The 13862-nt window shown below is 52.2% G+C and overlaps 1 protein-coding gene across 14 annotated transcripts in view; it reads left to right on the top strand.

The window, feature by feature from the left end:
* The window catches only part of MEGF11 (multiple EGF like domains 11), a 341793-nt gene that overhangs the window by 150789 nt on the left and 177142 nt on the right, over window positions 1-13862 (top strand). For all 14 annotated transcript variants that reach the window (XM_059372309.1, XM_059372305.1, XM_059372312.1 and 11 more), the window contains exon 5: window positions 13496-13588. In XM_059372309.1, the coding sequence (XP_059228292.1) occupies window positions 13496-13588 (93 nt within the window). The remainder of the gene's footprint in view (window positions 1-13495; window positions 13589-13862) is intronic.

Genomic DNA, 13862 nt, shown 5'->3' with positions numbered 1-13862 from the left:
GGCATCTCAGCCGATTCGGCTGATAAAAGTGGGAACGAGGGAGAACCAGGGTCTTATTTGAAAGAATCAATACTGCTCTCTGCGTGATAGAGGAGGAACCACCACCTCGGGAATCTGGGCGATTGGATTTTATTGGGTCTCACAGTGTTGTGCTGAGGCCGGTGGCAGCCCTTGCTGCCCGCTACCCCCTTCCCAGGCACGGCAGGGGCCCTGGGGAACTTGCTGTTGTCCAGGCTGGGGGCAACATGGTTCCCCATGGTCATTGTCGGAGAGGTGACTTCCAGGCCCTAATTCAGCAGGAGAACCGACCTGCACGCATTGCTCGGCCCCATGACTCAAACCTTCTGCAAAACTTACTGTCGTGGGTTCCAAGTCCCACCCCCTCCGGCCCATGGTGGTGGCTGGCACCCTCCCTGGGGACGAGTGCATGTGATGCTGTGTTTCCTCTCCCGGAGGATTCTTCTGTATGTTAACAGAAGCCTTCTGCATAGTGTGCCTTATTTTTTACAGTTTAAGTGATATTTATTTTCTCTGCAGACAGTACCCTCACCCAGTTCGATATTCAACCACCAGAAAGGGGATGCCCTCTTAAAGCCTTTCTGCCACGTGCCCCTCCCAGAGGAGACCATGGTCACTGGTTTTTGTCCATCTCCCTAGTGCTGTTTTGTGCACAGTAGAGGAAACAGACGTGTGCACTCTTGTCCAGTGCATGTTCATTTTTCCACCAAAGGCAGCATCTTCTAAACCCTGCTCTACCTTTACTGCTTTTTCCTTTGGCTCTAGTGGATGTTCGCAGTCCAGGAAGAGCGGCTGGTTCCTTTTTTCTTGGCTGCACAGTATTCCGTGCATGGCTGTACCCTCCTTTCTTTGCCCCTTTGCTTGTGGATGGACGTTTTGGTTATTTCCAAGGTTTGGCTCTCCTGGCCAGTGCTGCAGGAAACGATTCTCGTGTTTGTCACTTTCTTAGGTGCAAGGGTGTGGAGATGTTGCTTTCTCCCAGAGATGCAGAGACAGGCCCATGGGTGAAATATTTAGGGGCGAACAGAGTCCCTGCCTGTTCTCCACTCCACTGTTTTTCTGCACAGCTGAAAGCTATTGCAGGACAGGGCAGGGCAGGGCAGTGGGAGGGGGCGGGAAGTGAGGATGAGGTGAAGGGCAGGGGTGTCCTGCAGAGTGATCCAGGGAGGGTCATGGGGTGTTTCTTTCTTCCACCCAAGTCACCAGGGCCAGAGTGGTGACAAGTCCTGTCCTGGGGCAGTGAGAGGCTGTAGACCCCGCTCTGGCAGCTGGAGCCTGAGGAGAAGGCTGGTTAGGGCTGGCTTCCAAGACCTCCATCTGCCCAGGTAAACTGCTTCATGCCTCCCAACTGGGAGGTTTTCTGCTCCTCTGGGAAGCCTTCCCTGCTCACCTGGCCCATAGGCAACATCTTTCCTTTACCCTACTGCCTGCAGGCTTGGGTCTGTTCGGGAGGCTGTACGGAAGAGCGGGGAGAGGAGTGCTGGTTCTGGGCCTGCAGAGTCCTCTGCTTGAAGCCTGGTTTTGCCACCAGGAAGCTGTAGGGATGGCCATAGTGATTTTAAAAATAAAAAGGTCATTTAAAAATAACATTTCCCCCTAATTACTAAAGCATTAAATGTTCAAATAGTGTTATTTGGAATGTAAGGAAACACTCTGGGCTTGGCCCAAGGTCAGGGGTGGTTGGGTCGGTGGGTGGCGGGGGTGGGGGACGGAGTGGATGGAAATCAAGGTCTCTGAACCTGAGCGGGAGAGGACTGCAAAATCCTCGATCAGGGGACCTCAGGTGGTGCAGGCTTTGGGCCTCTGCCTCGTCCCCTCACCACCCACAGTGTTTCTGCAGAGGCTGTGAGTGGTCCCCACGGGGGAGCTGGGGCACAGGCAGAAAACTCTAGACTCTCAGGCCAGGGTCTTTTTAGAGAACTGTTGAGGTTCTGAGGTGGCGGGAAGTTCCTAAATAGCCCAATGAGAAACAAATAGAGCCTGGGCGGTAAAAGGGTATGAATGTGAAGGGGACTGACTTATAAAAACACCAACTCCCCTTTGTGGGACTGCCGGGGAATTTAGGGGTCTTCGGGCTGGGCAAAGAGGCAGGCGGAGAAGGCAAGAGTGCAGAGGGGGGCAGCTGCTGATGGTGACCTTCATGGCTGCCTTTCCTATTCACTTTGCATTATTTTTATTAAAGCCCTAAATCAGTGGTGCTAAGTAGCTCTTGATTTAGCTTCTCAATAGAAATGAGATTTAAACCCAGCAGGATGGCGGGCTGCTCACTGCTGGGGGTGTGGGGCAGTGACAGCTCATATACTTTGGGTGGGGCTCATCATGCTCCTCGGTGACCTCCGCCTGGCTGCAGACCAGAACAAAAGACTAACTTTGACGGAAGGAAGGACACTTCTCCATGGGCAGCACCTTCGGTCCCAGCCATATGCCTCCCAGAAGCTGTGGGGTCCTTTTACTCTGTTTCCAATCTGCTTCTGTTTCCTTTCCAATAGAGAAAAGCTCCCCGAAGGCTTGTTATGTGGAATCAGGAGGAGACGTGGGTTGGGGGACAGGAAAGGGCAAGACGGCAGTTGGGCAAGCTCTGAGGAGGCAGGTCTCAGCTCAGTGAAGCAAAAAGCTTTCTAGTGATCAGAGCTGTTCCTAAATGGAAGGGGCTTCATTGATTCGTTCAGTGGTAGTTTCATCAGGTATATATTGAGCTTCTGCCCCGTGCTGGGCCCTGAGGACTTGCTTTCAGAAACTCCTGGGCCAGTGCAGGACATAGTCAACAAAACAGACAGGGGCATGTGACCTGTGCTTTGATGAAGAAAGGCAGGTGCTAGGGGAGCATGTATTGGGAGCACCTCATCTATCAAGGGTGGCTAGGGATGGTTTCCTAAAGTAGGCACCTTTAAAGGAGAGCCAGGCAAAGAGGAAGGGGAGGAGTGGCTCCAGGAAGAAATACAGCATGTGCAAAGGCCCGGAGGTTGAAGAGAGCCTTTCTCACCTGAGGGTGTGGATGCAATTGAATGAGTTTGGGGCAGAGTGACTGCTTTCCTGGCTAGTAGAGGATTGGTTTGGCACAGGATGTGGGAGAGGGGCTCTAAGCTCTAGGCGATGTGGTAGAAGTGGAGACTCTAATTACTGGGCCCCTTCTGCTCTGAGACGCTGTGATTCTGAGTGTCTGCCGAAGTCCCTGAGTTCAGCACTTCCTGGTGTCCTGTGTGGGCAGCCTCCTCTCAAACCAATTATGATAGTAAGAGTTGGGACTTACGGGGCCCTCACTGAAACCCCCTGTCAACCGCTCAGTTATTTTAGCTAGCCCCCTGCCCACAGCACCCTTTATTTAGGCAATGCTGTTGGCCCTGTTTCACAGATAAAGAACCCAGGGCTTTGCAGTGTTAGGCCATTTCACTTGACTCAAGAGCACAGAACTAGCTGAGTGGAAGACAGGACTCGAACCCAAGTTTGTCCAAGCTGAATTCAGCCCATGTGCTTAATCACGTCCCTCTGCCTGGGGTCTCTCTGCCATCCCTCTTCCCAGCTTCCCAGGGCCCCCTCCTTTGGGCCTCTGTCATGTGTGGCCAGGAGAAGGGGCTAGCTCCTTCAGGAAAGGCAAGTTGCAAGACAGAACCAGGGGACTGGTTTTTAAATCAAAGCACTAAAAAAAAAAAAAAATACTCGACAAGCTTCATGTTTTGCTTTCCTTGTAGGTGATGAGGATCAATTTCCCAAAGAAAAAAAAAATCAATCAGTTGGAATGTGTCTTTCTAGAGAAAGCCTGGCATCTGTCAAATGGCAAAAAAAAAGACCCAGAAAAAGATTTTCTTGGGTTGTGTGCTGGGGGTTGCTGACTCAGGCCGTATGCTCCCACATCATTAACAAGTTGAAAAGCTGTTGCTCCTCGCAGGAATGCGGCATTGGTGGTTTGAACAGCTCAGCCAGGAAAATCCTTACAAAGCGAGGAGGGCCCAGTGTACCAGGCATGCCCACCGGCAGCTCCGGGGCCCGGGGGATGGATTAAGGAAATTGACTGCAACACTGGGGCTTTTGTCTGGCCCACTGGTTGGACATGGTTGCTCTACATGGAGACCCCTTAGGGACATCCTGACAAGTTGGCAATTTTAATTGATAAACCATTATTAATAGTTAAGCCATGTTGAGGCAAGCCTCGAGAGGCAGGCTCATGTCTTGGAATGATTGGTAGAGATGCAAGAAAGGTGCCCAGCAGAGTCTGCTGATCTGACACTGGTGTTTGATAATTGATGCCCCCTTTGAGCTCCAGGCTAGAAGTGGGAGGCCCAAACCCCAGACTGAAATCCTTCTTGTTGGGTTTGGCTGTGCGGTTCTTGTCTATTAGCTGGAGTATTATTGGAATTTTTCTAAAGAGGATTTTACTCTGACACCAGGAGATGTCTCTGAGCGGAGTTACGTATTTGACCCAGGTGGACTGGTGTGGCCCACATTGGCGACTGGTGGGCTCAGAATGAAGGGAAAGGAGCGAGAGCCTTTGTAGACCCAGACACATATTCATTCAGCTTTATTTTTTGAGCACCTATCACAGGCCAGGCACTATGGTAGGTAAGGGACATACAATGAACAACAGATGCCCATTCTTTGCTTCGTGAAGTTTATGGGAGATAGATAAGTGGCATAGAGTAGTCTGTTCTGTACCCTATAGGGCAAGCCACATGCTTAGGAGCAGGGAGGGAACCAACCGAGCCTGAGGGTAGGGAGATGGACAGTGCGGTCAGGGAAAGCTTCCTACAGGAAGTGGCATCCAAGTTATGTGAAGGGTAAGCAGAAGTGGTAAGGGAGCTGGAGAGCTGAGTTGCAGATGGAGTTCCAGGCTCTGTGGAGGCCCAGGGTGGGGAAAGTTGAGACTCATTCACAGCCAGAAGTTCTATGTGCCGAGGAGGAGAGGGCAGGAGGGAGTGCCGTGGCTGGACAGGTGAGAGGGGGAAGGAGGAAGGTAAAGGAAGTTTCCTTCTAGCAGAAAACCCTAAGAAGCAAAATTCCAGTCTGTGGGAGAGGGGAAGGCTGATACTGTACCTGGCACATGGTAGGTGCTTTAGAAATGCATTAGGAATGAAGGTCAAGTCAAACATCCCCTTCTCTGTGAAGCCATTCCCCTGTCCAGCAGACAGAGTTGCCTTCCTTCTCTTATAGCCCATCCTGCGCTCTGAACTGGCTGTGATTTCAGCACCAAACACCTTTTATTTTTGTTTTAATTTAGTTATTTCATGGGGGGCAGAGGGAGAGGGAGGGAGAGTCACAAGCAGGCCCTGCGCTAAGTGGGGAGCCCAACGCAAGGCTCCCTCTCATGACCCTGAGATCATGACCTGAGCCCAAACCAATAGTCCGAGGCTCAACTGACTGTGCCACCCCAGCACCCCAGCAGCAGGGACGTTTTAATGCCCTTGCTTCCTGGCCCACTTGCTCGCCTATCCTCCCCAACCACCCCCCGCCCCCGTACTCGGCCACCTACCTCCCTGCTTGTCCATGCACTCAGCTGTTGCCGGCCTCTCCCAGTATCGCTCTGTGAAAGCGGGGACTGTGGCTGACTGGCCGATGGCATTCCCAGCACCTAGCGCAGTGTCTAGCACAGGATAGGTGCTTAATAAATGCTTCTGGAATCAGTGACCACTCAGCAGTAGGGGCATGGGATAGACGACCTCAAAAAAAATAATTGCTTGGTCCCTAGGTGCCAGGCAGTGTTCTAAGCAGTTTACTTGTATTTGATGGTTTGACTTTGCAACCAAATTTAAGGTAGAGGACCACTGTCCCCATTTCAAGGATGAGAAAACTGAGGCCCAGAGAACTAAAGTAACTTACTCAAGGTCACAACCGGGAAGTGGCAGAAACAGATTTTGAATCCAGACACCGTGGCTGCCAAGTCCATTCTCTGCTCTCTTCCCAGTCTTAGCCCCTGTGGGAATTCGAGTGCAGTCCTTCTGTTAACAACTCCCTGAGAGGCCACCCTGCCTCCCAAGGGTTTAAGAGCAGGCAGGAAGAATATTCACTGCCTGGAACTCCAGGTAGTGGCAGGGACTGGCCATTTTTGCATTTTGGACTCCTCTGTGTAATCCCCACCCAGGGGGCCCAGCACACAGCACGTGCTGGCTAAACACTTGTCAAGTGAATGCATGTGTGCGTGGGTGCTCGCATGAATGCGCAGAGAGGGCCCAGGAACAGGGAGAACTCTTGGCCTCACCCAAGTTCACATTCCCCCCTGGAAGTATGACCAACAGTCTTTCAGGAGAGAAAGGGCCTGGCAGCCAGACTGTGGCCTCCTTTTGTTCCCGGCTTTTCTTCTCTGAAATTACAATTCTAATTCACCAGTGAGCTAAGCCTGGACCATGGGTCCTCCACATGCCTGGACCTAGTGTCCACGCTTCCAGGCTTCCCAGTGCTACATCTCCCTCCCTGCCTCAGCGAATGAAGAAGCCTCTGCAGGTCTCCTCCTGGCCTTTCTCTCATCCTTTGAGCGGGAAATGAACCTCAGAATGCTTTGGAGCTGTGGCATCCCAGCTCCTGCAGGCAGCCCTGGGAAGAGGAGTGTTAATAACAGCAGCATAAAAACAAAAACAACCAGCAACAATTATAACGGACCTCTGCTTCTAGGTGCTTCGCATGAATCAACTTGTTTATTCTTTGCAATAACTGCAATTTTACAGATGGGGAAACTGAGGACAAGTTTTGTTGCTTACAGACATGCAGCTAATAAGTACTGGAACAGGGACCCAGGCTTTTAGCTGTCAAAGAATAAAACTCAGAAAAGGCACTACCAGATGAAGATGAGTGGCCATGGGCCAGCTTGGCAGATTGGATGGGGGCAGCAAACCCCTGGTTACCTGTCCCGGTCTTGTGTGAGCCTTCTTGGTGCCCATCCCTCCCCCTACCAGCGGGAAGAAGGGGGACCTACAGGCCTATAGGCTCTAGATAAGAAGAGCTCTTGGCTCCCAGCGTCCTTCCGTCTCATCAGCTCTGCAGGTGAAGCTCTTCCTTTCTTTTGTTCTGATTGACTGTTTATGTCCTGGAGCCAGATGTGTCCACAGCAATTCAAAGCCAGCTCAAGATGTGCTGAGAGGGAGGGCCAGCTGTTTTGGCCCTTCGTGGCCATGCAGCGGACTCGGGGGTGGTAGTTGTAAAGGAATGAGTAATCCACATCTGACGAATTGTTCTGTGACTCCCCGACTGAGCACCTGTCCCCCCTCCCCAACCTCCGCCACATGCTACATGACCTTGGGTGTGGCAGAATCACTCACGCTAAGTGTGTCACTTTGGAATTGGCACTTGGACCCACTTGGATGTAGGTTGTTTTATTTTCAAGCAGAATCAGATGACAGCCGGATCTGTGGCTCCTGCCAAGAATGCTAATGGAGGACTGATCAATGTGCCTGGGGGCACCAGGGACACTGGGTTGGGGAAGCTGGAGAAGCCATATGCTGCAGAATTCTGGGAGGCCACCACCTCCTTTCCCTGTCTCCCTAGTCTTCTTTCGTCTTAGCTGGGCATCAGCCTCGTTGGCTGGGGAGCATGGAAGTTGTCTTTATTTATCTTGACCTTTTCACGTAAGTAATTTTTATAGTTCCATTAACTAGTAAGACCATTTCAAAACCGCCAGGCAAAATATTACCATGAATGCCTCAGGGACTTCTGGGTCATCTTGGGTGGAATGCTAATAGGAGTTAGAATGGATGCAGAGGGCTCACTGTGAGAGAGGGACAGCAGACAGGGCGCCTTGGTCAGGGGAGGGCCAGTGCTGTCTTGGCGGTTTTCTTGTGGAGGAGACCCCAAGTCTGACCTAGACCCCTTAACTTAATGCCAAAATGCCTGTGTTGGGTCTTGGGCTGCTTATCAGGGCTCATCCCTGGCCCAGAACTGCTGCTCTAGGCTCACACCTATATCTCAGAACACATGTGGCACGCTCGATTCCTGCGCATCTGTGGAATGGCTTCTTCTCCACCTTGGTATATAAATCAGTAAGCCCAGAAGCCGGTCGCTACTGCAGTGGTGCCCAAGACTCCCAGAGCTGGAAGGAACATTTGGATCATGTCCTTCAACCCCTCCATTTCACTGACAGAGAAACTGAGACCCAGAGGAGGGAGCAGGGTTGGCAAACCCATGACTGATCTGGTGCTGGAACTCCCTTATCGCAACTGGGGGTCAGGGTGGGGGGTGGTGACACGTGGGGAGGAGCCTGTTAGCATCACAAAGTTGTGGGCTTAAGCCTTGTCTCAGCCCCTGGGTCAGTTAGGGTCCTGGCGAGGAACAGAAGACATGATCCCCCGGGGGAGAGTTTGCTTGAATGATTGAGGCATCCCCCGCTTATCAAAAGTTCCCCTTATGCTGTTTTCCTTTCACCAGACACTTTTACCTTAGGACCTGTTTTTGCTAACGGAAAGAAATCCAGAGAGGAGTTTTACTTTTATGAAAAATGGTGAGAGTGAAAATAGTGCTCAGTGTTGGTTTTGTGGCAAGTAGTTATAAAGTCAGCGTGCACCCCGAGGAGTCCGAGTGGTGCCCCAAGCGCCTTCCGCAGGAACTCCATTTAGCATCTCAGCGGCACGCCTGCATAGCTTTGAATTGTGTCTGAGCATCTGTGCTTTATCTCAATTTCATTTTGTGTGTCTGTTGGCAAGAGGTGGCATAAGGTATCAGAAAAGCCCAAGAGGTGATTTTTTGGGTCAAAATTTTTTCATATAAATTAATGGTAATTGCTTTTTTGCCTCATGCCATTGTGGCTCATGAAAGGTTTCTTAGGAATGCTCTATTTTCAGGGGGCAGGGATTGTATTTCTAAAGGCAGGGGAGGGGATAAGGCAACCCATAGGAAATGGTATAGGATTTGGGGCTAGTAAGCAAGGAGGGCCACTCCACGCTTGGGCTGGAAGAAGGGTCTCCCCCACCCCCCTGCCGACACCTGAGCTGTAGGGCAGAAGACCACCACTACTGCCAACCCCTTGCCCTCCCGGCTTCTGCTGGTATTTCCCATTGGCCAAACCCATCCAGAAGTCAGAGGGCAAGGAAGCCCATTAACGCAGTCCATGGAGGTCTGCTTCTCCGGACGCAGAAGGGTCCGGAGGGCCAGATGGCGACTCTGCATTCTCAGGGGGAGAGAATTCATTCTTGAACTGTTTGTACAGGAAGTAGAAATACACTGTATGTCTGTGTAAATATTCTGTGTATACCTGTGGTGTCAAAATTTCCTGGGAGGAGTGATTAAGAAAAAATGTCTGAAGTAGTTTCCAGAGATTGAGGGGTTGATGGTGAAAACAAGGTTGAGAAATACTGATCTCGCACATAGCTCTGGGCATTTGCACGGGTTCTTTAGGCCTTTCTGCGTTGATTCCCAGCCATAAAGAGAGTAATTGTGCCTGCCTCAAGGGTGAAAGGGCGCCACAAGAAGCCAATGCCCAGCAAAGAGAAAGGACTCATCACTTGGCTTTTTCTCACCGCTGTGACTAGTGTCTACCTGAGCAAGACCACCGGCTGCCACAGGAGGGGTCACTAAATCCCCCGTAGTCCTTGTCCCCAGGCCCCGGAGGACAGAAAGACTAAAATAAAGGGCCAGCTGAGCATTTGTGGCTGCTGCAGGGAACGCGTCCCAGCTTGATGGCCCCTTGTGGCTTTGCATGAATGCAGAGTACTGCTTTAGAAAGGAGGCTGGGTATCAACGGGTGTTTCCTCAGCACATCTGGGGTTTTGTTTCATCTTTGGATCATACCTGGGAGTGAGGAAATGATAGAAGAATAGAAGGGGAGGAGGGACCTTTGAAGTCCCATAGTCTGATTTCCCGCCAGACCAGGAATCCCTAGAGCAGAAGGGCCCCCTCCCCACAGACCTTTATTTGCCGACGCAGGCAGCTGGTGGGGTTTGGCTCTAGAGCCGGTTTTCTGGGTGCCTGGGTGGCTCAGTGGGTTAAGCTGCTGCCTTCAGCTCAGGTCATGATCTCAGGGTCCTGGGATCGAGTCCGGAATCGGGCTCTTGGCTCAGCAGGGAGCCTGCTTCCTCCTCTCTCTCTCTGCCTGCCTCTCTGCCTACTTGTGTTCTCTGTCAAATAAATAAATAAAATCTTAAAAAAAAAAAAGAGCCGGTTTGCCTGCCAACCCCTCCCCTATAGCATTTGTCAATTCTCTGTGTTTGGCTTGAGTGTCCCCAGTGATAGGCCCGTCCTATCACTGTCCCCCACTGAACAGATGGGGACTGACACGGAGATGGTGTGAACTTGCCCGAGGTCTAGAGCTACTAAGTGGCATCCCTTGGTCCAGACCCAGCTTTCTGGTATAGTCTTTGCTGTGCTGCTTCTCATGAAAGACGCCTCCAGCTCCCAGATGTTGGAAGCGGGACTGAGGCAGGCAGGTCGGTGGTGGGAAGCTGAGAGAGCAGAGGTTTGACTTTCTTAGTGGGTCTGGGAGAGGGGAGGTGGCTGGCCCTCAGTCACGTGGTGTGGTGTCAGAGGCAGCTTCTGATTCCCTGTCCCCAACAGCAAATGGGGGGACAGCAGTGGGAAGAGGGACTCAACAAAATGCCCCTGTTGAGAGTTACAGGAGTCGGGGAAGAGAGGGGCTGGGGTGGCAGAACCCTAACTCAGCCCCTTTTGTGGGGTTGGCGTCAGAAAGAACTTAGGAGGCCTGTACAGTTTAGGAGGGCTGCTCTGTCCCTGCAGAGGGACTACCCACTGTTGGGCTAGTGCAGGGTCTGGCTTAGGAATCAGGAACCCCAGCCCCAGGGAGGGGTGTGGGTCTCTCCTCCATGCCTCCTCGGGAGAATTTCCTCATAGCACCAGGAGTATAAGCATGTGGTGGCCCAGTTGCCAAATCCGGCCATTGGAGCCTTGGATGTTTGCTATCAATATTTCATGCTTCAAACAACACTGCCTAAACAACACCTATAAAATATGAATGGATTGAGGTTTTGACAAGCAAATAGACCAGGCATAATCCCAGGGCGATGGGGGGGAGGGCAGATAACAAGGTCTGGAGGGACCGTGGGGAGAGCAACATCATCCCCAGAGCCAGGCCCAGGGTTTGTGGGACAGCTCGTCTCCACACATCGGTCACTGGGAGTCAGCATGCTGGATACAACAGAGTTGACCTGCAGGGAGCTGCTTGACAGATTGTCCTAGGGGACCCTGGTTTGGGGCAGAGACCAAGGGAAAAGATGGTGCGGAGCTTCTCCAGAGTACCCGAAGGCCCTGCCCCTCCAGGGGTGCAGGAGATAGGCCTATGGGCAGGTCCCTAGGGTGAGAAGGACCAGGGAGAGGCAAGGGTTGGCAGGGTCCTTCATCCTTCCTCCCTCCTCCCTTGAGCTGCTCTGAGCCCCCTGCAGGACATCCAGTGTGTTAAAACAGCTTCTCTGCTTTCTGCCTTCTGCTCTTACCCTCCTGGGGGGTCACCAGCAGTCTCTGTGCTGTCCCCCTGGGCTGGCTCTCCCAGCCCCTGACTTGTCGGGGCAGGAGAAGGCATCCAGTTGGGTGAGAGCAGAAGATCTGTGGTCTTGGACATCTCTCCCCTCCCTTTTCCTTCAGGAGGCTCATCTCCAAGCTCCCTCCTTCTTGGCCAAGAGACCACACACTGTCCACGACATCACAAACACTTGGGCCTCCGTTTTTCCATGCATAAAATGAAGGGGTTGGACATGGTTTTCTCTGAGTTCTCTTCCAGCCCTGATAGCTAGCAGGTTCATTGTTCACTGTCTACCTCACCATTCTCCAACAGAGCCCCCAGGGCTCAAGAGGTCTCTCTGTGCCATCAGATAGCAGCAGGGGTGTCTTGAGCTACTCTGACAAGCGGATGGGAGGGACCTAGCCGGGGAGCACATGGGGAACTCAGCCCGTGGGGGTGCAGATAAGGGAGAGAAGCAGCCAAGGCTTGGAGATGGCCAGGCTGAGGTGCTGGCCTCTGATAGGGAGCCCGGGGATAGACATCTGGTGTCCAGTGTGTCCTGGGCACACTGACCCATTTGAGTTTGTTTGGAACGTCCAGTGGAGCAGGGAGAGCCTGGGAAGCAGGAGTGGTCAGACAAGGTCTTACCAGCAGCTCACTGTGGCTCTAAGTGGAGCTGGTCACTGGAGCCAGAGGCCAACCCAGTTCCCCAGCAAGAAATAGGTTAGCTGATAGGCCCCCGCCATTCCCCGGACCTCCAAGGCAGTGGAAAACTTCACAGACCAGAACCTTCCCTGAGAGCACTCTGGGGACACGGGTGCTAGGGCCTTCCCCCAATAGATCCCCCAACCTGAGGCCAGGCTGACTCCCAACCACTTACCAGTGGGGCATCTGAAATGGCTCTCCTGGATGCCTTTGCACGGGGGCTTGGGCAAAGCGAAGGCAACGGCTTCAGCATCAGCATCACACCAACCATAAAATGGACTTTGTTGTCTAACCTGACTGTGGCCTCTCAGTGGGCATTCAGGCCAGGTAATGGACATGGCAGTAGAGTGGGTATTTGGAGGTCACTGGTTGCCCCTCAGGACTCAGCACTGGGAGCCACCTGTTTCCCGTAGCCCAGGCCAGTTCCAGGCGGAGAGAAGGTCTCTCATTGCTTGTCAGAAAAAAAGCGCTTCATCCAGATCCCGTCTAAGAAATTGACAGGGTCGATGGGAGCTGCTGATTTCCCGAGCTTACAAAATTGGCCTGGGTGGCAAAATGGGGGTTTTCTGTAATCCTTCACTGATGGATTAGATGGTGGGGCAGATCTCTCAGGAGCAAAGGACGACCTTGAGAACGTGCAGATGTCAAAGGAAGAGAGAAATAATCCCCCTTTCTCAAACTGCTGCCAATAAGCCTTCTCGGCACTGGAGGAAGTAGATGGAAAGTTTGCTCTTGCTGCCTCCCGGCTGAGGAGGCTGCATCATTTGACTGCGTGATAAGAAATTGCCAGGCACTTTCTAATTACAATTATCATCATCGTAGATGTCTCTCTTAATTACTTTCTTATAATTAGCTGTTGCTTTTTCCTCAGCGTTTGTGTACTTTGCAGATTTGCTGACATTTGAAAGCCCCAAAATAGGGGCATTTGGGGAGGAGGGCAGGAAGGTGGAGGAAGCACGAGAGGAACTGTTCTTTACAGGCAACCTGATAAATTTGGGGGCCTTTGTAGAAAGAAACTGGGGAAAAGCAAAAGGTGGACATGACACACTTCCTGAGCTCATGGGAAAGAGAGCAGGAGTGTGGGTTTGGGGCCGGGGTTTGGGGAAGGTCTCCAAGTGTTGAATCTTGGAGAGAATGTTCTTGAAAAGCTAAGACTGCCCTTTCTCGGGCTTGGGTTTCCTTTTAGGAAATGAGGCTGGAGTGAAGCACACTCTTGTTGGATCCATTTCAGAGTTAATTAAATGACGCGGGTCAGGAGTAGCTTGATTTTCCCCAAAGCCAGTGATGCATTCTGAACATCCCTGGGGCCCCAGGGGATCATTACGAAGTGGTTTATGCTCTTTGACCAGATGGTTGGTTTTCACTGTCTGTTCCTGTGCTTCTTCCCTTTCTCCTGGCCCCCTGCAGCCCTGTGTACAGAGGAGTGTGTACATGGCCGCTGTGTTTCCCCGGACACCTGCCACTGTGAACCCGGCTGGGGAGGGCCTGACTGTTCCAGCGGTGAGTCTGGGGTCTTTGGGGCCCAGGAGGTCCCTTGGCTGTGGCCTGAGGGGAGGGTGTACCATGTGCATGCTGAATTCTTTGTGTTGGCCTGGGGCAGCCCAGAGGAGTATGGATGTCAGGGAAGAGGCAGCCCTGCATTTATGTGGTGTACTTGGGTGGAGGTCTCCAGCGGCATGGGTGGCAATGGTTGGTGGGGGTCTGGAGGATCATCATGTGTTGCATTTGTTGGGAACTGTGGAGAATTTGTACAGCTCTGACTCAGTGAAGCGCT

This window comes from Mustela nigripes, chromosome 13 (assembly GCF_022355385.1).
Source record: "Mustela nigripes isolate SB6536 chromosome 13, MUSNIG.SB6536, whole genome shotgun sequence".
NCBI lineage: Eukaryota > Metazoa > Chordata > Mammalia > Carnivora > Mustelidae > Mustela > Mustela nigripes.
The sequence above is the reverse complement of the archived record's forward strand: the minus strand, read 5'-3'. Positions and strand labels throughout refer to the sequence as shown.